Genomic DNA, 21,263 nt, shown 5'->3' on the forward strand with positions numbered 1-21,263 from the left:
GGCCACACCCTCTGCAAAACCAAGGGAGGTTAACATTTGCCTCCAGCCCTCACCTGTCCCCGCACCAGAGATAGCCCTGGGTGGGAATGCCGGAATTCTTCTAGACCAGGCTTTGTGGCTGTCCCTCTGTAGATCCGTGGGCCTGTTTGCACTCCTGTGGACTCTGGTGCCCGCTCTGATGTGGGGCAAGAACTCTACCTCTAAGGATTGTTAAAGGCGCCAGTGAGGTGACAGGTGTGATTGCCTCAGACCGAACAGCCTCGTTTGTGTCCTCTGGGTGAGAAGAGGGCCTTCAGAAACAGGAACACAAGGTGGACCACTGGGTCGGTGAGAGGAGGGGGCCCAGAGCAGATGGCCTGCCTAGGGGATGTCCAGGGGAGGGTGACCAAGGCTCTGCCTTGCCAGCGATTACCCATCACCACTGGTAACGATCCTGCGTGGCCAGGCAGGATTCACGCTCATCTAACCCCCAGGACCTCTGTGCAGGTGCAGTGATGATTATAATGGTAACTGGAGGTATTGAGACCTTCCTGTGGGTAGGCCACGCGAGACTTCTGAGAGGTGGGTGCTTCCAGCTGCGTGGAGCACTGAGAGAGTGAATGTGAGCCGGGAGATCAAAGAGAGCAGGGGGGCAGTAGTTAGGTGAGGGGCTTCACGGGAGGGCACCCCTGGGGGCAGGAATCCCTGGCACTGAGGCGCTTTCTGGCTCAGGTGTGAACGACTCTTCTTGAGACCCCTTTTGGGTGAAGTAGGGGCGGTTCCACCAGGACTCCAAGTGGTCACAGCATAAGGAAAGACGGGAGGGGACATAGGGACCTCCTCCTCTTCCAAACTCTAGACCGCGGGAGCTCCGGGCCAGCGTTCTCACACCTGGCGCATTGATTATGCTAATTTAAGACAGCCCCGTCCACTCCCACACGCCACGAGGCCCCGCCCCTCGAGCGTGGTTGGAGGGCGGGGCTATGCTAATGAGCCGGCCTGGCCCCACGGGTTGCGCGGGCAGCTGCACCTAGCCCAGGCGAGGCGGCGGCGGCGGCTATGGCCACGGCCGGAGCGCTGGCGGGTCTGGTCGCGGGCTTGCAGGGCCCGCGGGTCGTCCCCAGCCCGGATTCGGACTCAGACACAGACTCTGAGGACCCAAGTACCCGGCGCAGCGCAGGCGGGCTGCTCCGCTCGCAGGTCATCCACAGCGGTCACTTCATGGTGTCATCGCCGCACAGCGACTCGCTGACCCGGCGGCGCGACCAGGAGGGGCCCCTGGGGCTCGCCGACTTCGGGCCGCGCAGCATCGACCCCACACTCACCCGCCTCTTCGAGTGCATGAGCCTGGCCTACAGGTGAGGGGGGCTTCGGGGCCGACGACCTCGGCCCTCCATGGCGGGACCGCGCGCTGGGGCCCCGGACACCCCACCGGGCCCCCAGCCTTGGTCCCGGCTGCTCTCAGAGACTCCGGCGACATCCTGGATACCCTCCTCTCCCCAGCCCGGAGCGTCCTCTGACCCCGGCCCAGCCCACTGGCCCCCGACATGCTTGCGCGCCTCCTGGTTCCCATTCCTCAGCACCGAGACCCCCTTCCCTAAGGCTGGGATCTCCTGCCCTCCACCTCGACCTCCGTAGGCCCACCGCGGGCCTCTCTCTCCCGTCCCGACCCCTCTGCCCCCAAAGATTCCCCCAGGGCATCCCTTGCGCTCCCAGGACCCTAGGCCATCCTAACATTCCCACCCTCCACCCCGGGGGCCACTCCACCGGACAACCTGTAGCCTTCCGCTCCCAACGCAGCAGTCCCCGCCCAGGCCCGCTCTATTCTTGCACCCTCGCGATACACCTCGCGCCCATGTTGTCCCAATTCATAGCCAACGTCGACTGAAACCCAGTCTCTCGTCCACCCTTCACCCCTCAATTGCCGGAACACCTGTTCTTGACCTGCTAGGTCGAGGGTGGCGGGAGGAGGGTGCCCCGGCCGGCCCAGAGGGGCGCAACTCTTAGTTTCCCAGCTGTGGTCCGGCAGTGGGTGTTGCAGGCCGCGCGGGGCTGGTGTCCGGGCGGCGTGGCCTCGCCCACCCGGGTCGCCACGCGAGGCTGAGCGCCTAATGTTGCCTGGGACCCCTGATTGGCGCGTCGCAGAGCACGCCGGCCGCGCACGGCCCCAGCTCCACTCCTGTGTCCCAGGGGAGGGCGCGAACCGGGGTCCTGGCTCAGTGCCCCGGAGAGCAAAGTTCCCCGGAGCGGAGGGACCAGGATAAATTATCAACCGAGAACCGTAGGGGAGAAAGGGGGATCGGCCAGCCTTGATCTTTTCTCTGTGTAAATATTCCTCTTCCTCTGCGGCTCCTCCTCCTCTTCTGAGAACCGCTGGCTACAGACCTGCACTTGCTCTGACTGGGATCCAGAGCTGGGGTGGGGATTGGGGAAGAGTGTTGCCCACCCCCCACTGTGGCGCCCAGCCTCGACTCCCATTGGCTGGACGCTTTGTAACCTTGGCCCACACGCTCTGGCCCCGGGCCCAGGTCGTGTTGCAATCTGATCATCCAGAGCGCCAGACCTGTGTGGAAAGTTCAAATTCCCATCCCTTCCTCCCGCCCCTCCTCGGACATCAGGGGACCTCCTGGGAAAGGGCATCTAAGGTCACGGTACACCAGATTTGGGCACCCCTGCTCCCCAGACTCCCCCAGGGTCCCCCTTTTCCCATCCATTCCCAACTTAAGCTTTCTGCTTTACATTACACACTGCTCTGCCTGGGCTGGCTCATGCCCCTATCTCAGACCACAGTGACCAAAAGGGGAGGTTCAGGGGAAATGGCAAGGCAGGGGGCAGAGCACACTCCAAGAACCGCCCACACTAGGAGGCTGACTGGAAGCTGATGTGACCCCATACAGGGGCAGCTGGGGTAGAGAGGGCTGGGCTTTCTCCCTAAACCCCCAGAATATTCAACCTCTGTGGCCCGCCCCGGGTGGGGTCCTAAGTGCCAGGGATGGTAGTGGCTCGGTGTCAGAGGAGTCTTTGAGTTCCCCCATAGAGGAAAAAACTGAGGCTCAGACTGGGACAGTGTTTTAGCCCTTAAAGACCCCTAATTGTAGGGGTTCCTTGGAGGGGAGAGGATTGTGGAAGCTGGGGTATCCCAAGAGAGTAAGGAGATGGGCAGGGACAGCAAGGCAAGGAGTCCAGAGGTGCCAGGAAGAACTGGCCAGCTTGACCCGGAGAACAGCCTGTAGACATCTGACCAGCCTTCACCCTCAGCAGGGCTGTATGGGCAGAGAGAGGACTGCTGCACTGGGAGGAGGCCCGTGTTCCATGGTTCTGCGGGTGGAACCCTCAGGGAGGCAGGTTCTGGAAGTTCCAAGAGAACACTTGTTCATGGTCAGAGCTGGCTAGCTATGGAAAGAATGGCCTCAGGAGTGAGGTGGAGCAAGCAGGACTCTAAGGAAATTTCCAGGGAAATTTCCACAAGGTAGATATGTGTGTGTGGGCAGGGGAGGGCGGGGTGTTCTGAGTTTTCTCCATCCCATCCCCAAGATTCCCAGAATTTCTATTGCTCGTAAGAATCCCTTGAACCCTGGTCACAGGCTTTTGGCTCCAGGCTGGGCCCCTCTCCTTGCCTCCCAGCCAACAGGCCCAGCACAGACCAAATCCTTTCCTCCTGGGCGTGGATGTCACTGTCTCACCTCCCCCAGCCCTGCCTGGCCACAAACGCTGTAGCCTCAGCAGGGAAATGGAGGAGGGAGGGCAGGCAGGCTGGGGGTAGGGCGCGGGGTGATCAGAGTGGGCTGGGAGGTTGCTGGGATACAGGCTGGGGCAACAAACTCAGGAGTCCCCCCAGGTGCCACAGAAGAAGCTGGCCCAGGAGGTATCAGAGTGCCCCTACTCCATGTCTCCCTTCTAGACAGATGGTGTTTATCTGACTTAGGAGGGAGAGGGGCCAGCCAGCGGGCCTGGGTGCTTGGGCCATGTACTCTATTTGGGTAATGAGGCCTGTTGTGCCTGGGGGTAGCAGTCCCCCCCCAACCCCAGAGCAAACACAGGAGCTTGGAGACCAGAGAGTAGAGGGGACCCAGTGACCCATGCACTCAAGGGGCTGCAGGAGCCAGACTGCCACCCACCTGCCCCTCACCCCCAGGAACTGGGAGAGGGCCCTGGAGAGAGCAGGCCTGGCGTTCTGAAAGACTAAGCCTTGGGGCCTCAGCCTTCCATGTGAGCAAGGGTTGGAGAAGAGGGGACTCATGCATAGCCCAGCTTGTGAATCATGAGGAGCGAGGGAGGGGCCAGCAGGGGTCTAAGACCCTGAACATCTTGGCCTCCTAGGCCAGCTCCCCGGGGGTGGCAGACTTGGCCTGTGCCCATCAGGACCCTGAGAGTCAAGCCCCTCACCTGGTAGAGCCCTTCCGTCTCATGGATTTGATTGACTACTAGGGTTAGAGTCAGGGTCAGGGTTAGGGTCAAGGTGCCCCCTGCCATCACTCTACCATCCTAGCTGCCTTCCTTTGGGTGGGCCCTGGTGGCTATGGTGTTGCACACACCCCTGGGAAGGGGTGCACCTTCCAGGTCAGTCCAGATTGCCATCCTGGGATTCTGGGCTGGGCAGACACCAGAGGGGCAGTGAAAAGGCCGTGGCTGGCTGCTTGGAGGCTGCCTCTGGTGAAGAGGCTCTGTCTCTACTCAGACAAAGCTTACCCATCCCCTAGGCCTACGGGGGCCAGTGAGACTGGTGGAGAAAAAGCCACAGGTCCTGAGTGAGTCTCCATCATGTCATGTGACCTTGGGCATGTCCCCTTCGTGTCTTGACCCTCAGTTTCCTTAAGTAAGAAACAGGCGAAAACCCTCCTTAGCCAGCCTATGAGATAGATGCCTGTGAGGCCAATGGGCATTGTCTTTCTGACACCTGAGCTGATAAACAGATTTCAGCAGGTCTCACCAAAGAACACAGAGGCCCCAAGTGGGGACCTGGGAGAGTATTTTAAAGGTCTGCCTCTCAGGGTAGACACTTCAGGCAGATTAGAGTGAGGGACAGGATTTGGGAGGGGTGTCCATCGAGTTGCCCACCATAGATGAGTGCCTCGTGCATGGGAAGAAAGTGGAGCCAGCCCCCTCCAACCATGCCCTTTCTCCACGCCCCCCCTGACCCAGCCCTCTCCCTCTGACAGTGGCAAGCTGGTTTCTCCCAAGTGGAAGAATTTCAAAGGCCTCAAGCTGCTGTGCCGGGACAAGATCCGCCTCAACAACGCCATCTGGAGGGCCTGGTATATCCAGTGTGAGTGGGCACCACAGGCCCCAGCAGGAGGGCTGACAAAGGGGCCGCCCCGGAAACCCCCAGGGCCCTCAGGGCCAGCAGCCACAGAGAGCTTTGGGGGAGGCCAGGTTCCCAGCATCAGGACCCCTCAACAGCTTCTAAACCCAGAGGGTCTTGGGGGATGTGTCCCAAAGGGCGCTCTGCACTGTGAAGTTGGACACAGCAGGGGTCACCCTTCGGAAGTCCTAAAGTGAGCTGAGATTTGGGGAACGGTTCAAGGCCCATTCTGCATCCCATTAGTGTAGTCAGGTGCCTCAAATGCCAGGGTAGAAAGAGGCGTTCAGTACTATCCGGGCCAATCGCACCCCTTCGCAAAGGGGAAACTCAGATCCTGGTGGGTCTCTACCAGCCTTCTACTGACGTCCTTAGGTTCCCCACCATGGAGATTTGCGGGGAGGGGGCCCAGAGAGGCCATGTGGAAGGGACTCTGGTCTTGGAGTCACCCAGAGCTGGTTTCCCACCCTGTCTCTGCCCCTTGCTGGCTGTGTGACTGCAGGCAAGTTGTCTAACCTCTCTGAACCCATTTTTTCATCTATAAAATGAGGCCAAGAGTCCTAACTTTGATGGCTGGCATGGGGATAACGGGTATGAACAGGGCTGGCACAAAGTTGGTGCTTAATAAATGATGGTTGAATCCGATGTACCCTTGAGGAGGTCACGGTCATTCATTTGGGGATACAAAACCCACCTATGCCCCATGGCAGGGTAGCAGAGGCTGAGAGACCTGTGCTGGACCTTGTCCAGCTCAGTAAGGTCCCCCTGTAGGATCAAAGGCTGCGCTGAGCTGGGAACACACAGTGTAGGAGGGACCACACACGGTATTCTCTGTAGTGGCTCCACTGGATTCCATTCAAGCAGAGAAAACAAGTGGGTTTTTTTTGTTTGTTTGTTTTTGGTTTCTATTCATCTTTGTGCCCGGCACTTTCCTAAATCGTCTTATTTAAGGCTTCCTAGCAACCCTGGGAGATAGGTTTTATCACCCCCATTTTATGGATGAGCAAGTGAGACCCAGAAGGCGAGTGACTTACTCAGGGTCACTGAGCATAAAAGGAGCAGAGCTATGACTGGCTGTGAGTTCAGGGCTCTGCAACTCAGCCCAGTGCTCCTTTCACTGCTCCCAGCTGGCTGGCTTCCAGCCCTCGCCTGAGAATGTTAAGGACGGGCCCTGCCCAAACCAGGAAGCTGATAGGCCGGGGGGAGAAGGTGTCTCTAACTCCCTCACCCTCCCACCCCACCCTGAGCTTTCACCCTGTACCCTTTCCCTTCAAAGCTGGATGGGGTGCAGACCCTTCTCTCTGCAGAAGAAATTTCTGATGCCACCCAGGGGTCCTCACCCAGCTTGTGGCACAAGTTGATGGAAGGACCCCAAGTTCTAAGTCAGAGGGGGATTGAGTCAAGTTCCAGCACACCCTAGCTGTGTGACCTTGGGAAAGTCCCTAGCCTCCCCCAGTTGGTGCTTGCTCATCTGTCAAGTGGGAATCATAATAGATCCTATTGCTGAGGTTTGCTGTGAGTTTTCAGCGAGATAGATGGTCCGTATCTCAGCACAGGGCCTGAAACACACAAGGGCTCCCTGAAGGTGAGCTGCTGGGATTTACTACTATTATTGCGATAATAGCAACAGCTATTATTAACCAATGTCAGGACTCCTCCTCCCCGAACACGGAAGGTTTGAAGGGGGGCTGCAGGAAAGGGGGAGGAGTGGGGTTGCTGGAGGGCTGCCTGGCTCCTCCCCCTCACACCCCCACCCTTTCGGCAGGCTCCTGGCCTCCAAGAGCCCTTCCTTTTCCACACCCCCAAGTCATCCTGATTTCCTCTGATATCCCAGAGCACCTCTCATGAGCTGACTCTCCACCTTGCTTTAGCTCGTGTGATGTTGTGCTTTCCTGTCTCTCCCACTAAGCTGGGAGATTCCTCCCCGATTCATTCATGGATCCCCTGTCCCAGCATCTATCCCAGCATAGGTGCAAGGGCCTAGGAGGCTGCATGAATGGATGAACTTATCATTGTTAAATAAAGCATGTCCCAGCTCTACGAAGCCACATGATCCCTGCCCTTCTGTCCAGAGCACAGGGTTGCCAAGTGGGGGAGGGCAGAGCCTGACCGGGCCTGCTCAGCACTGACTCTCTGGGGGCCCTGGGCAAGCCCAGTCTTTCCTGGTGCTCATATCCTCAACTAGGCAGCCAGGAACAGATACTCTGAGATCCTCCTTGCTCTAACCCCCAGGAGTCCACGCAGCCTGGACTGCTGTGTGCCAAGCTCTGTGCCAGATGTAAGGATTTGGGGCTAAAAGCAACAGCTTCTGCCTTCACTCCCAACGGAGAGGCCAGCATGTAGAGAAATGGCCAAGGCAGGGTGGAAAGTGAGGCACATGGGACCATGGGGTTTCAGACAAGGGAAAGCTTCCTAGAACAGGAGCAGCCCTAGGCTATCCTGATGGGAGGGCAGACGTGATGAGGCAGAGGGAAGGGAAGGGGATTCCACGTAGAATAAAACCAGAGGGCTGTTGTGGGGGGGGGGGGGCGGTTAGGGTCTGGCTTCAAGGTGGGGCATATGAAGGCAATGGAAAGGCAGGAGAAGCAGTGGGGCCAGTCCCGGAGGGCTTGGAAGCCAGGCTAAGGGGTGAGGGCTTTATCCTGGAGGTTCAGGGAGCCATGGAGGGGTTTAGACCTGTACTGCCCTTTAGGAAGAATTGACTTGGCCGCAGCAGGAAGATGGGCTGGAGAGTGTGAGGCTGGAGTCAGGGAGGGCTAGGCGAGAAATGACACTAGACCAGGGGGAACAGTGAGAATAGGGAGGGGCGGGGACGGTGGAAGAAATGCCACACACCCTTGGGATTGAGAGGGTTAGTCCAAGGATTAGATGGGGACACTGGGAGATGGTGGGGAGCTGGGAGACTGGGATGCAGTCCAGAGGAGGCGTGGGCTTGGGAGGGAAGTTCCCAAACGTCTGAGAGTGGTGTTTTGAGACTTCCTAATGGAGGTTCCCCAGGCAGCTGGAAGATGGGTCTGAAACTGGAAAGGAGCAGGGTGAGAGAGGCTAGGGGGAGTGGGCCTGGCAGAAGGGCCAGTGAAAAGTGGTCAGGGAGGTAGGAGAACAGAGGGAAGGTTCCCGGGGCTTAGGGAGGAGGAGGGTGCCCTGCAGCCAAGGTCTCGGAGGACAGGACTGGGGAGGGCCAGAGCCTTGAGTTCAGGAGCTGGGCCAGCGGGGTGGGTGTGCGGGCAGATGCTGAGGTACCGGAGGTGACAATGCAACTGGGAGGGCAGAGGTGGATGTGGTGAGTGACAGGTCTGCCAGAGTCTGGGAGGAAAGCAAAGGGGTGATGGGAAGAAATTTAGCTTGTTGGGAAGCAAAGGAAGGGGAAGGTTTGAGAGGTAAAGGAGAGCCTGGAATTTGTTTATAGGCCAAAAAGGAGCCTGGAGAGAGATAAGGTTGAAGACAGGGATGGGAGTGGAGGAGGCAGAGAAAGGGCTCAGGCAGGTGGCCTGAAGTGGGCCAGCGGTGGCTCTCAGATGGAATTGGGTATCCTGAAGCAGGGGACCAGGGCTCTGGACCTCTAGCCCGCCAGCCTGACCAGGACCTTCTTGGGGCAATTAACTTCGTGTGGCCCAACAATGCCATTCAGCAAGCATTGCCTGCACACCTACTAGGCTCCCAAGGGGGCAGATGGGGTGTGGGAGGTTTGTTTTACAGAGTCTCATAGAAGAGGGAGATCTGGGAGAGCTAGAGCAGGCAGCAAGGCTTCCTGGAGGAGGTGGCACTTAATCAGAGCATGGAAGGCCAAGCAGGATTTCATAGTGTGGCACTTGAGTCCCAGTCCCCTTGGATGGGAGATGAGGGAGCTGGACACCCCTGACCTGGCGCTCTTCTCTCAGATGTGGAGCGGAGGAAGAGCCCCGTGTGTGGCTTCGTGACCCCCCTGCAGGGGCCTGAGGCTGATGAGCACCGGAAACCGGAGGTAGCTGAGACCACAGGACCAACCACCTGCCGCCCCACCAAGCCAGGCCCCTCCTGCCCATCACTCCTCATGCTGAGCGGGAGGGGCTGGCGCAGAGGGAGACTGGGTGAGGGGTGGGGTCGGTGCCGCCCCTCGCACTGAGTCCCCTACCCGGCCCTCCTCAGGCCGTCGTCTTGGAGGGGAATTATTGGAAGCGGCGCATCGAGGTGGTCATGCGCGAGTACCATAAGTGGCGCATCTACTACAAGAAGCGGGTCAGTGGGGGGCCCTTTCCCCTGCGACTTCTGGCCACGGCCTCTCTTGCAAGAGCCCCGGAGGGCTTCCCCCCAACCCCAACCCCGACCCTGTCCTCCATTAAGACCCAGGCCGACAGCGCCACCCAGTGGCCACAGGGCCTCCTCGCAACCTCCTTACCTCCCAGGGCCAAAGAGCTTCCGAGGGGAAGTGAGGGATCCGGTTGATCTGGGGGAGCTAGTGAGTAGGGAGGCCTTGGCGGGGAGCGATGGAGGAGCGGAAAGGGATCCAGTGTCCACCTTTGTGTGTTCCTGCAGCTCCGTAAGTCCAGCAGGGAAGGGGATCTCCTGGCCCCAAAGCAGGTGGGTGCTCCCTGGACCCAGAGAATGGATGCTTCCCTCTGGGTGGGCGAGGCAGTGGTGGTGGGGTGAGGGTGGGACGTGAGTGGAGTGGGTGTGTCCTCTGGTTGATTAATTGAGCTTTTCTCCTCTTGGGAAGGGCAGCATTGGAGCGCAGTGGTGGGAAGACCCCAAGCCTTCTGGTTCACTAAGCAAGTGGTGGGGAAGCATGGGGCTCTAAGAACTGGGGACCCAGGTAGGGAAAAGTGTAGGGGCAGGAAGGGACCCTCATCTCTTCAGCAGGCCACCCCAGCCTCTCTCCTGGGAGGAGTTGTTGGAGGCCAGTGGGGTGACCCTAGCCTTTCAGGCAGCAAACTGGGTCCACCGGAGAGAGGAGAGGAGGGGCTGTCTGCAGAGAGGCCCCCTGGATGGCTGACCACTTCATCCCCCAGGCAGGGGGCGGTGGGAGACCCCTGTGTCTCCAGACTGGGAAGGAGTAGGGCAGTGGAGCCCACCTGGGGCTGCTGACAGCTCTGTCTCCTCAGGTGGAAGGGGGGTGGCAGCCGCCGGAGCGATGGTGCGAGCAGCTCTTCACCAGCGTGGTGCCCGTCCTGCTGGCGGGCCCAGAGGAGGAGACCGGCGGGCGGCAGCTTCTGGATCTCGACTGCTTTCTGTCCGACATCTCCGACACACTCTTCACCATGACTCAGCCCGGCCCTACACCCCTGCAGCTGCCCCCCGAGGACGGTGAGGGGCTGCGCCAGGAAAGGGAGGCCTGAGGGGATCCAGGCAGCCAAGGGAGGATGGCCAGGCATGGGTGCCCCCACTCCGCCCTGCCCGATGCTGCTGACATCACCACTGCCCCCTCCAGCCTATGTTGGCAACGCTGACATGATCCAGCCAGACCTGACGCCTCTGCAGCCCAGCCTGGATGACTTCATGGAGATCTCAGGTGGGGCAGGCCCCTCCTCCTGGGTGAGTGGATGGTCAGGGTCAGTGGGAGGAAAGCCCCAGTGCGCTTGAGACCTCAGGCCAGTCCCAGGCCCCTCTGGGAGGGCAGATGATCTGGGTGATTTCTGAGGGATCTTCCTGGTCTCCCTTTGTCTGGCCTTGGGATGCAGGTGCCGTGGCCTCAGGTGAGAGCAAGCCAGACAGGGTACCTAGCAGGGGACAGGGGACCAGGAGCGTTGAAGCTGCAGGCTCTGGGGAGTTCCCAGGAGAGCAGTAGATGCTGGGACTCTCTCAGGGGAGAGAGGGTCTTTGATGGCTCTCCTTTGTTTGGGTCTATTTATCAGTATTTATATAATTCATTAAAAAAACTATTTATTAAAGAACATTTCAAGCATACACACAGGTAGGGAGAGAGAGGAGTTCACTGACCCTCATGGAATCCTCACCAAAGTCAACATTTATCAACTCTTGGCCATTTTATCTCATCTAGACCTCACCCAATTCTCCCCTCCTATGTTATTTTTAAGAAAACCCCAGGAATCATATCTTACAAAGCATTCTTTCAAGTAGCCCTTGGCCCTGGCTCCCTCTCCTGAACCCCAGGGCCACCAGTCGCCGCTTTCTCGTGTCCCTCCGGAGATATCATGTCTATATAGCACATGTGGACCGACGTCTCTTCTTGTCTCTGTAGCAGCCTGTCTCTCGCATCGCTTCCTTCACTTAGACTGCCGCTGAGAGCCACACACTTAGGGGGCTCCGGAGCCGTGCTGGGGGTCAGACGTGGAGGCTCAGCCTGTCTCAGCCGAGGCCTTGGGTGCAGAAAGGGGGCTCCTGGGATAAAGGCTTGCATTGGGTGACCCCTCCACTCCTTCCTGACTGGCAGGGTCCTGGGCCTGTCAGTTAAGAGGTGGAAGCCTATGGGGCGGGGACGAGGGAATGAGGAACCACCCCCATGCCTGCCTGGGTGGGGGCTGGGGGCTGCGGGGACAGCAGTGTTGATGGCAGTGCCCTGGGAGCAGACCAGCCTGGGAGGGCAGCAACCCCGTCTGGGCACACAGACCCCTGCCGCAGGTAGGAGCCCAGCCGCTGCCCCCCAAACCCGGGCTCTGGGCAAAACCTGATCGACCGGGGCTGGGAAGCGACTTCTCTCAGTGCAGGGTGGCTGCCAGAGTGGGGGCCAGCGAGGGCAACCTACGGTATGGGGTGTGGGTCGCACAGGGGAGGCGGCTAGTGTGGCCCCCTTAAGCGCCCCGTGAACTGGGAGGGCAGGGAGCGCCAGGGCCGTCAGGGCTGCCGCTTGGTCCCCAAGAGCTCCTCACTTGAGAGGAAACCTAGTGAGGGGGCCATAACTCTGTGGAGGGAGGGGGCTTGGTGGAGGGGCTCAGGGAGCAGGGAGAGGCTGGCTGAGGGCCCCTCGGGGAAGCACCGGGCGGGGGAGGGGCTCAGCCAGGGGATGGCAGGTCAGTGGGGGCGACAGGGTGGGAGGGCTCCGCGGGTGGCTGGGACTCGGAAGTGCCTTCTGCGGGCGTGGGGTGGGGACACACCGTGGTGAGGGGACGTGGTGACTCAGGCTGGGCTGGGCTTGCTGCTCTGTGAGCCCCACCGGGTTCTGGGGAGTGGGTGGCACAGTGAGCAGCAGCTGCTCTGTGGCCCTGAGCATCCCGGGGCTACGTGATGAGGCCCGTGGTCCCTGGGGGCCGGGGGTGGAAGATCGGCAGCCGCTCACCCGCTGCCACCCAGTCCTTCTGTGGAAGAGAGGCAGGAGGACAGCAAGAAGAGCCCTTCGGCCCTTGTGGCCGAGAAAGACACACAGACACACACAGAGGTGGGCACAGGGCAGACATGTACACACTGAGCACCTCACACCAGGGCAGGTGCACACGGACTCAGACAGAGCTCCAGAGAGCAGGACCGACACACAGGGAGGCAGACAGACAGGTGTTACATGAGACTGACACACGCAGAGCCGGCCACCCAGCAGCACACGGGCCCCCAGTCACATGAGATGCACAAATAAGACCCGGTCAGCCTCGAGGTTTGGTGCCGGCTTATCCCACTCCTGAGTTTCCTTCGAGGGGGCCCCCGGGAGAAAGGCCTGACCTCCTGTCTTGGCCAGGGGGCTGGGGTCCATCCAAGGCTAGTGGGGTCGTGTCTGACCAGACCAGGAGGCCTTGGGAGCTGGTGCAGACAGGAGACTGCTCAGGGTCAGAGAAAGGTGCCCGGAAGGGAGCGGGCGGGCGGGCGCACCCAGGCCCGGGATGTGGTTAGGCCACAGGCAGCTGCTTCCCAAAACCAGAATAGCCTGGGGCTTGCACAACCCGCACCTCAAACAATCTGGCTGCCCCGCTCCCCGCCAGCTCTTCCAGGCCTTCCAGCACCCCCTCACTCCTGCCCCCGCTCTGAGCCCACCCTCTGACCCCTGCTCTGACCCCCCTTAGTCCCTTCACCCACACTCCTGAGCTCTGTCCTTGTAGCCCTACCCATTGACCTTCCAGCAAACCCGACTTGTCCCAGACCTACTGACCTTCTGACCCCTCTCACCCCTAACTCACTCTGTGAACTCCTGACGCCATGATGCCCTTTTCCCCATCCTAGACCTCCTCCCCTTGGACCCCACCCTTTCCCTCCCGGGTAGTCTCCAGTACCAGTACCACCCCGCCCCACCACGTCCCCAGCAGAGCTGGTAACAGAAGCAGACAAGGCCTGGGATTCCCAGGCCGGGGGTGGGGAAGGGGGGCCTCTGGAGCCAGTTTTGGGGCTCGGTGGGAAGGCTGCTTCCTGGGGTGTCCCACTGACACCCCCGCACATCCCCCTGCTGTCTCCCACTCAGGCCCATCCCACCAGAGCCTCTGCTGTGGCTTCCCCTGAGACAGAAACTCTCCCAGTTTCACAATCTCCTGTGGAAGGCCCCCCCTCCCTCGCCGGCCCCCACCCCACTGCCAGCCCAGCCTGGGGACAGGGCCAGCCCGCTGCTTCCAGCCGCGGCCTTAGCCCTGACAGCTGCCACCCTGTGTGTCTGAATTACAGATTTCTTCACCAACTACCGCCCCCCACAGACACCTACACCCTCAAGCTTCCTGGAGCCCCCCAGCTTCGGCCCCATGGCTGACCCTGGCCTCAGCAGTGGGACCCTGGGCTCGGAGGTGCCCTCTGCCTGCTCGGGCATGACCCACCTCTCGGGACATAACCGCCTGCAGGTGAGCTCACCCTGCCCAGCTCACCTGCCCACACCCCGGAGGTATTCAGGGTACTTCCTGAGTATGCTCAGTCCATCGAGAGAGTCTGGAGGGGGAGAAAGACCCCATCTGTGGCCTCCAGGAGGGCACCGTTCAGCTGGGGAGGAAAGACCCTCGTGAAGCAGAACTGACAAGATGGTTGGGGGGGAGCCTGAGGACAGAGGAGCGTGGAGCTGGGCTGCTTGTGGAAGACTTCCTGGAAGAGGGGGGAGTTCTGGGCCTTAATGAATGACTTGGGTTTGGGCAGAAGAAGAGACCAGTAGAGGGGAGGAGAAGCAGGAGCGGAAGCAGGGAGGCCGAAGCCGAGCGTGTGCAGTTAGGAAGCAGCGACTCCATCATTTTGGTTCAGGAACTCCCAGGCCCACTTCAGATGTTGCCCCCATGATGCTAGGATAGTTGCCTTTTCCCTCCGTTATCAGACTTCTCAGGCACTAGCATAGTTCATTGTTTGAGAGGTCTCTCTCCTTGACTAGACTGTGAGCTCCTTGCTGGAAGGGCTATGCTTTACTCACCGCTGCATCTTCTCATACTTAGCACAGTTCAAGCACATTGACGGCACTGGGTAAATGGTTGCCCAATGAGTGAGCAAGTGAGTGAACGGATGAGTGTGTGGATGGATGGGTGTGTTGGAGAATAGATCACTGGGTTGTAGATGGGGGTAGATGCTTACAGCTTGGTATATATATATATAGGTAGGTGAGTGGTTGGTTGGATGGATGGGCTGGTGGATGAATTTGTAAATGAGTAAGTAGTTTGATGGATCAATAAATGGGCTGGTGGATGGATGTGCGGCTGGTGAATATACAGATGGTGGATAGATGGATGGACTATGGGTGGGTTGGTGGGTGAGTGAAGGAAGTATATAGGTGGTTGGATGGATTGGTGAATGGGTTAATACCTGGTAGGCTGGTAGAAATATAGGTAGATGAGCTAGCTCATAGATGAGAGAATAGATAGGTAGGTGAATGGATGGAGGATGGATGGATGGATGGATGGATGGATGGATGGATGGGTTGGTAAGTTATTTGGTGAACGAATGGGCAGGCAGGAAGATTGATGCTCTTTCTCATGCCTAATTTGTGTATAAATGGGTTCCACTCTTTCCCCTCATTAGATTATAATTTTCCTGGGGTGTGTGTCTGAGGCCAGGGACCATTTCTCCCAACTCTCCCAGTGCCCAGTCCAGAGCTCAGGCAGGGCAAGAGGCTGCCTGGGAGGCCTCATAAAGGCTAGCTCTCTCCCCTGCCCTCTGTCCCCCAACCAGGCTCGGAGCAGCTGCCCTGGCCCTCTGGACTCCAGTGCCTTCCTGAGCTCTGATTTCCTCCTTCCTGAAGACCCCAAGCCCAAGCTCCCACCCACTCCCGCACGCCCACCCCTCCTCCAATACCCCAGCCCTGCCAAGGGACTTGGCCTGGAGCCCTGTGCCCCACCCCCTTTCCCTCCCATGGCTCCACTGCCTGCTATGCTGCAGGAAGAGCCTGTCTTCTCTCCCAGATTCTCTTTCCCTCCTGTCCCTCCTGCCCCGGGAGTGTCCCCGCCGTCTGCTCCCACGGCCTTCGCACCCACCCCCCAGCTGGGTCCAGGCCCTGCCCCCGCCCCCTTCCCCTTAGACCTTCTACCCTCGGGGTATTCGGACCCCCCGTTGGGGCCTCACTTCACCGTGCCCCAAGGCACGCGGCCCAGAGGCAAGCCCCCTACCCAGTCCCCCAGGGGGCGGAGGCCCAGCCCCCCCACCTTGGCCCCTGCCACTGCTGGGGGCAACAATCCTTGCCTCGCACAGCTGCTCACAGCAGGTGAGCTGGGAAGGGGACGTGGAGACCAGATGCGGAGCGGGGAGCCTGTGGGATTAGAGGGTGGAGGCTAAGGGGCAGGCTCAGCCGGAGGGCAGGTGGCAAGGAATGAGGGACCTGGGCCCTGAATCCAAAAGCGGTGTGGGCAGTGAGGAGGGGAGGGACGGGGTCTTGGGAGATGATGGGATGGGGGCCCCAGCAGCCCTCACAGTTCTGTCTGTGCACAGCCAAGCCTGAGCAAGCCCTGGAACCTGCGCTTGTGTCCAGCGCCCTCCTCCGGTCCCCAGGGTCCCCGGTAAGATGGCGGGCACTGGGAGGTGACGGTGAACCCCGGGGCTTCACCCCGACTCTCTGCCCTTCTCCACCCCAGCAGGAGATAGCCCCCGAGTTCCCCTGCACCTTCTTTCCCCCGACCCCGGCCCCTACACCGCCCCGACCACCTCCGGGTCCAGCCACATTGGCCCCTCCCAGGCCCCTGATTGTCCCCAAAGCGGAGCGGCTCTCGCCCCCAGCACCCAGCGGTAAAGAGGGGTTGCAGGGATCGGGGAGCTCTGCGGGAGGGAGGGAGGGGAAGGAAGAAGGGGGGACTACATCTGGGGCCAGGATGAGAGGGCCAGGGAAATGGGACCCTCTCCCCTGTGTTGGTCTGTCTGTGGGTCTGTCTGTCTCTGACACAGGTGGTGAGCGGCGGCTGTCTGGGGAGCTCAACTCCCTGCCGGGCCAGGGGACTCTGAGCACGTGCATCTCTTCCCCTCAACGCATCCTAAGCCGGGGCCATCCGGACAACAAGGTGGCACCATTTCTCACCCTAGGGTCTGTTTGCTCCCCACAGGCCCTCCCACGCCCCCTCCTAGGCTCACCCCGCTTTCTGCCCCCTCAGACCGAAAACCGGCGCATCACACACATCTCTGCGGAGCAGAAGCGGCGCTTCAACATCAAGCTGGGGTTTGACACTCTGCACGGGTTGGTGAGCACACTCAGCACCCAGCCCAACCTCAAGGTGCGTCTCCAGCCCAGGCTGGCACCCCCGAGCCCCAGGGCCCCATCGTGGAACACCCCAGGGCCTCCACACACCCGGTTGCCTCCTCCCATCCCAGTGCCTCAGTGGGTCCCAGGGTGGGGGACCCCCAGTCCCTGAGCCCAGCCCTACGGTGCTGCCGTAGATGAGCAAAGCCACCACGCTGCAGAAGACAGCCGAGTACATCGCCATGCTGCAGCAGGAGCGAGCCGCCAAGCAGGAGGAGGCCCAGCAGCTCCGGGACCAGATCGAGGCGCTCAATGCCGCCATCAAGTGGGTGGGGGGCCCTGCAGGCGCTGGGCCAGGGGGCCTGCTGCCTGACTCCCCGCCCTGACCTGCCCCGTGCCCCCAGCCTGTGCCAGCAGCAGCTGCCCGCTACGGGAGTGCCCATCACACACCAGCGGTTCGACCAAATGCGAGACATGTTCGATGACTATGTCCGGACCCGCACGCTGCATAACTGGAAGTTCTGGGTAGTATCCTCACTTGGCCAGTGGCGGGGTGAGCGCTGCAGCCGGACTAGGCTGGGCCCGACACAGGCTCTGCTCCCCGGGCCGGGCAGGGTCTCAGAGCTGATCCCAGAGGAAAGGGCTCCGATTCTACCCCGTCTTCAAAGCCCCTGGCATCTTGGCCAGCAGCATTACCCAGTGATGGGCTGCGAGCAGAGGGAAACTGAGGGGGAGCCCCCTGGGTGAGGGGACCACAGCCCTGCCCTCAGAAAGTCCCAGGGGCAGTTTGGGAGAACCTAAACTTGGAGTAACATGACTGGGGTGGGCCTGTGGGAAGACATAGAATCTCTCACTCCCTTACCTGGTCAAGCCCTTGACTGAGCCAGGGCAGGAAGCCCAGGGATGGGGGGACAGTCCAGCCCAGAAGGAAGGTCCTGGAGGAGCTGGGGGAAGGGCCTGAGAGCCAGAGAGCTGGGAGGGCCTTAGTGTATGGGAGAGCGGCTACAGTAGGAGTCCTTAGGGTTCAAGGCTGGACAGTGGCCAGATGTCAGGGCTACATGTGAAATGGGTGAGGGTACCAGCTGGATGACAGAACTGCTCCTTGACCTGGGTCCAGTTCAGCATCCTCATCCGGCCTCTGTTCGAATCCTTCAATGGGATGGTGTCTACAGCAAGCCTGCAGAGCCTCCGCCAGACCTCACTGGCCTGGCTGGACCAGTACTGCTCCCTGCCTGCTCTCCGGCCAAGTACGTGAGCCCCCTGGCAAGCCTCAGGGCAGGGGGTTCCACCCTACTCAGACCCCAGGTCCAGCCTGTCTTCACTGTGGCCTAGGGTCTTGTCCATCCCCACCAGGCCCCCAGATGGGCCACCAGGACATCTGCAGACAGAGATCCTAGGAGGGGATGACTGACAGTCTTGCTAACTAGTACCTCCCCCGATCCCTCTGTCTTCAGCATCCAAGGGTAGGGCCCTGACCCCAGAAAGTGTCTCTCCCTTTCTCTCTGTCTTCCCAGCTGTTCTGAACTCCCTACGCCAGCTGAGTACATCTACCAGTATCCTGACGGACCCGGACTGTATACCCGAGCAAGCCACACGGGCAGTCACAGAGGGCACCCTTGGCAAATCTGTATAGTGCTGGCCGGACCACGCTGCTCACTCGGCTGCCCTGGGGCTGCTCTCCCTGGGCACTCCCCTCCTGCTCCAGGTCCCGGCTTTCAAGCAGGGTTTCTTCTGATCTCCTGGGAGCCGGGAAGAACTGAGTTCCAGTCCCTGCTCTACTATAGCAACAATGCTGTGACCTGGGGAGATCATCCTCCCTCTTTGGACCTCCATTCTCCAGTCTGCAAAATGGGGACGGGGAAGCTTCATGTAGAAGAGGATCCCAAGGCCTTAGCAGCTGTGGCACTTGGGGGCCTAAGCTGGCAACTCAGGGAGTTTGAAAGAGGGAAGGGGACGATGCTTCCTTGTCACTCCCACCTGCTGCCCCCACAGGTCAGGCACAGGCTTCTGTTTCTAAGCCGGGAAGGAGAAAAGGAGGTTCCTTCTCTCTGCTCCTCCACTGGTAGCCTGGACGGGCTGCAGGATGGCATCCCTGAGTGAGGCCAGGAAGGTCTGATCCCAGGAGAGAGCAGGGCAGGGGGTGGCCAAGCCAGGGGAGGCATCTGGTATGTGTGTGGATGAGTGTGTGTGGATTTTGTAAAGAATTCTTGACCAATAAAAACAGAAACTGTCAGGGACTGTCAGAGTTTCTCACTCTGGGATGGAAAGAGAGCGGTTTGCAGTGGGAGGTGGCCTTGTAGAGGGCCTCGCTGGCCATGAAGGGACCTTAGCTTGTCCTCTGAGCTGGAAGCTCCTGGAGGGTTTTGAGTGGAGGTGAAAGAAGATCAGACAGAGCTTCTTTTTTTTTTTTTTTTTTTTGTGGTACGCGGGCCTCTCACTGCTGCGGCCTCTCCCGTTGCGGAGCACAGGCTCCGGACGTGCAGGCTCAGCAGCCACGGCTCACGGGCCCAGCCGCTCCGCGGCATGTGGGATCTTCCCGGATCGGGGCATGAACCCGTGTCCCCTGCATCGGTAGGCGGACTCTCAACCACTGCGCCACCAGGGAAGCCCCAGACAGAGCTTCTTAACAGGATCCCTCTGGGGGCTGAGTTGAGAATAGGCCCCAGGGAGTCAAGGGAGAGATGACAGACACTCAGCCTGGAAATCCTCTATGGCCGGGGGAGGTTCAGAGAGGCTCACCACCTTCTACGTTGGAGGAGGGCAGAGCCGGGACCCCAGAGTGGAAGTGACAGGGCCTTCCATCCGAACCATCCAGAAGGAGGACGTTGCCTTAGCGGGTAGTGACGGCCTCACTGCGTGAGATGTGCAAGCAGAGGGTGGGTGGCCACCAGGTCGGGATGTCTTAGAAGGAACTGATACTGCAGATTGGAAGTTGGGGCAAATGGCCCCAATACTTCGTCGACCCTTTTTTTAATTTTCTTTTTTGGCTGCACTGCTCGGCTTGTGGGATCTTAGTTCCCCGGCCAGGAATTGAACCCGTGCCCCCTGCAGTGAAAGTGCCAAGTCCTAACCACTGGACCGCTGGAGAATTCCCTTTCATTGACTCATTTAACAAATATTTCTGGAGGGCCTACCACAGACCAAGCTATGGTCTTGGCCCTGGGGAATCTGTTCACCGCTGCACCCCTCTCCTCGTGGAGCTTACATTCAGGCCTGGCGAGTCTGAGCCCTCTCACGTGCTCAGAAACCTCTGGAGACGTTTGGGGAGACATTTGCAGGCTAGAAACAGGAGCCGGTCTTCTGGGGGCTTTGACTTTCCCTCAGTCATGTAGAATAATAATAATGATAACATGAGTAACTGCACCGTCATCTAGTGTTTACCACGTGCCAAGCACGATTCTAGGCACTTTATTTATATTCACCCACTAATCCTCTCCACACCTGCCTCTATAGGCCTGCGGTGAGAATTGAAGAGTAACTATTCATAAAGCACTTACTACAGTGCGTGGCATATAACGCGATGGAAGAGTTATCATAACGATTACTATTGTCCCCACTTTACAGATGAAAAATTGAGACAGAGAGGTTAACTAGCCCAAGTTTGCACAGTTTTTTTTTTTGTTGTTGTTGTTGTTTTTTTTTTTGCGGTACACGGGCCTCTCACTCTTGTGGCCTCTCCCGTTGTGGAGCACAGGCTCCGGACGCGCAGGCTCAGCGGCCATGGCTCACAGGCCTAGCCGCTCCGCGGCATGTCAGATCTTCCCGGACCGGGGCACGAACCCGCATCCCCTGCATCGGCAGGCGGACTCTCAACCACTGCGCCACCAGGGAAGCCCAGTTTGCAGTTTTTGAGGTGCCCACCCAGACTGTCTTACTTCAGAGTTTCTGCTTTTAGCCACTTTTTTACCGTGCAGGTGACAGATGTACCCAGCCTTTAGGTGGTATTTGCTGCTGCAGACAAAGGCTTGAAGAGGCTCTCTGAAAGGTAAATTCCTGGCCGTTTGTGTTCTGCTGTTTTCACCCACTCTAATCCTGCCAGGAAGGTCCCCATAAGACATCCCCTTGACCCCGTGTCCCACTCTAGAGGCCACCTTCCCTTAAGAGAGCCGTCTACACCTGCCTTCCCTCCTTCCCCTCCCATCTGCCCCCAGCCCCCTGCCTTTGGGCTCCTGCTTCCTCCCCGCCCTTCCTCCCAAGCCTCACCCCTGCACAGACTCTGCTCTCTCCAAGGTCACTTGGCCCCCCTTATTGCCAAATCCAACAACCACTTCACAGTTCTCCTGGGCCTTCAGACCTCCTTCTTGAATCACTCTTTCCCTGCAGATCCAGAATTCTCGCCAGGCTCTCCCCCTCCCTGGCAGTGCCTCCCCAGTCCCTGCTGTGGGAACCTCTTCCTCGGCCCACTGCCCTTCTCTCCCTATGGCAAGCCCTGGACACTGCCATCCCCTTCAGCCTCTCTGCTGAGGTCTCCCTATTCTGTATCTGTGCTGCCCTCTCCCCAGAGGG

General features: G+C 59.6%; 1 protein-coding gene across 2 annotated transcripts; it reads left to right on the plus strand.

Moving 5' to 3' along the window:
- Positions 1-894: 894 nt before the first annotated feature.
- On the plus strand, positions 895-18,525 carry MLXIPL (MLX interacting protein like). 2 transcript variants are annotated; one of them, XM_079945557.1, is made up of 16 exons: positions 895-1,337; positions 5,139-5,245; positions 9,160-9,242; positions 9,407-9,496; positions 9,794-9,838; positions 10,360-10,561; positions 10,686-10,766; positions 13,793-13,962; positions 15,266-15,794; positions 16,019-16,312; positions 16,469-16,581; positions 16,672-16,791; positions 16,955-17,082; positions 17,162-17,285; positions 17,875-18,004; positions 18,272-18,525. In XM_079945557.1, exons 1-16 carry the CDS (start codon positions 1,039-1,041, stop codon positions 18,388-18,390), a joined length of 2,634 nt encoding a protein of 877 aa, XP_079801683.1. In that variant the 5' UTR covers positions 895-1,038; the 3' UTR covers positions 18,391-18,525. The 2 variants fall into 2 exon arrangements, with proteins under 2 accessions (XP_079801683.1, XP_079801684.1); XM_079945558.1 differs by having other exon boundaries at positions 16,019-16,086; positions 16,162-16,581.
- Positions 18,526-21,263: the final 2,738 nt, after the last annotated feature.

The sequence above is a fragment of the Stenella coeruleoalba genome (genome assembly GCF_951394435.1).
Source record: "Stenella coeruleoalba genome assembly, chromosome: 15".
Taxonomy (NCBI): domain Eukaryota; kingdom Metazoa; phylum Chordata; class Mammalia; order Artiodactyla; family Delphinidae; genus Stenella; species Stenella coeruleoalba.

Bases quoted from the DNA above. Each gene is read 5' to 3' on its own strand.
- MLXIPL (XM_079945558.1), top strand. From the start codon at position 1,039: ATGGCCACGGCCGGAGCGCTGGCGGGTCTGGTCGCGGGCTTGCAGGGC. The intron at 10,562-10,685 runs GTGAGGGGCTGC...TGCCCCCTCCAG, and splicing joins GCAGCTGCCCCCCGAGGACG to CCTATGTTGGCAACGCTGAC. The intron at 17,286-17,874 runs GTATCCTCACTT...ACCTGGGTCCAG, and splicing joins ATAACTGGAAGTTCTGGGTA to TTCAGCATCCTCATCCGGCC.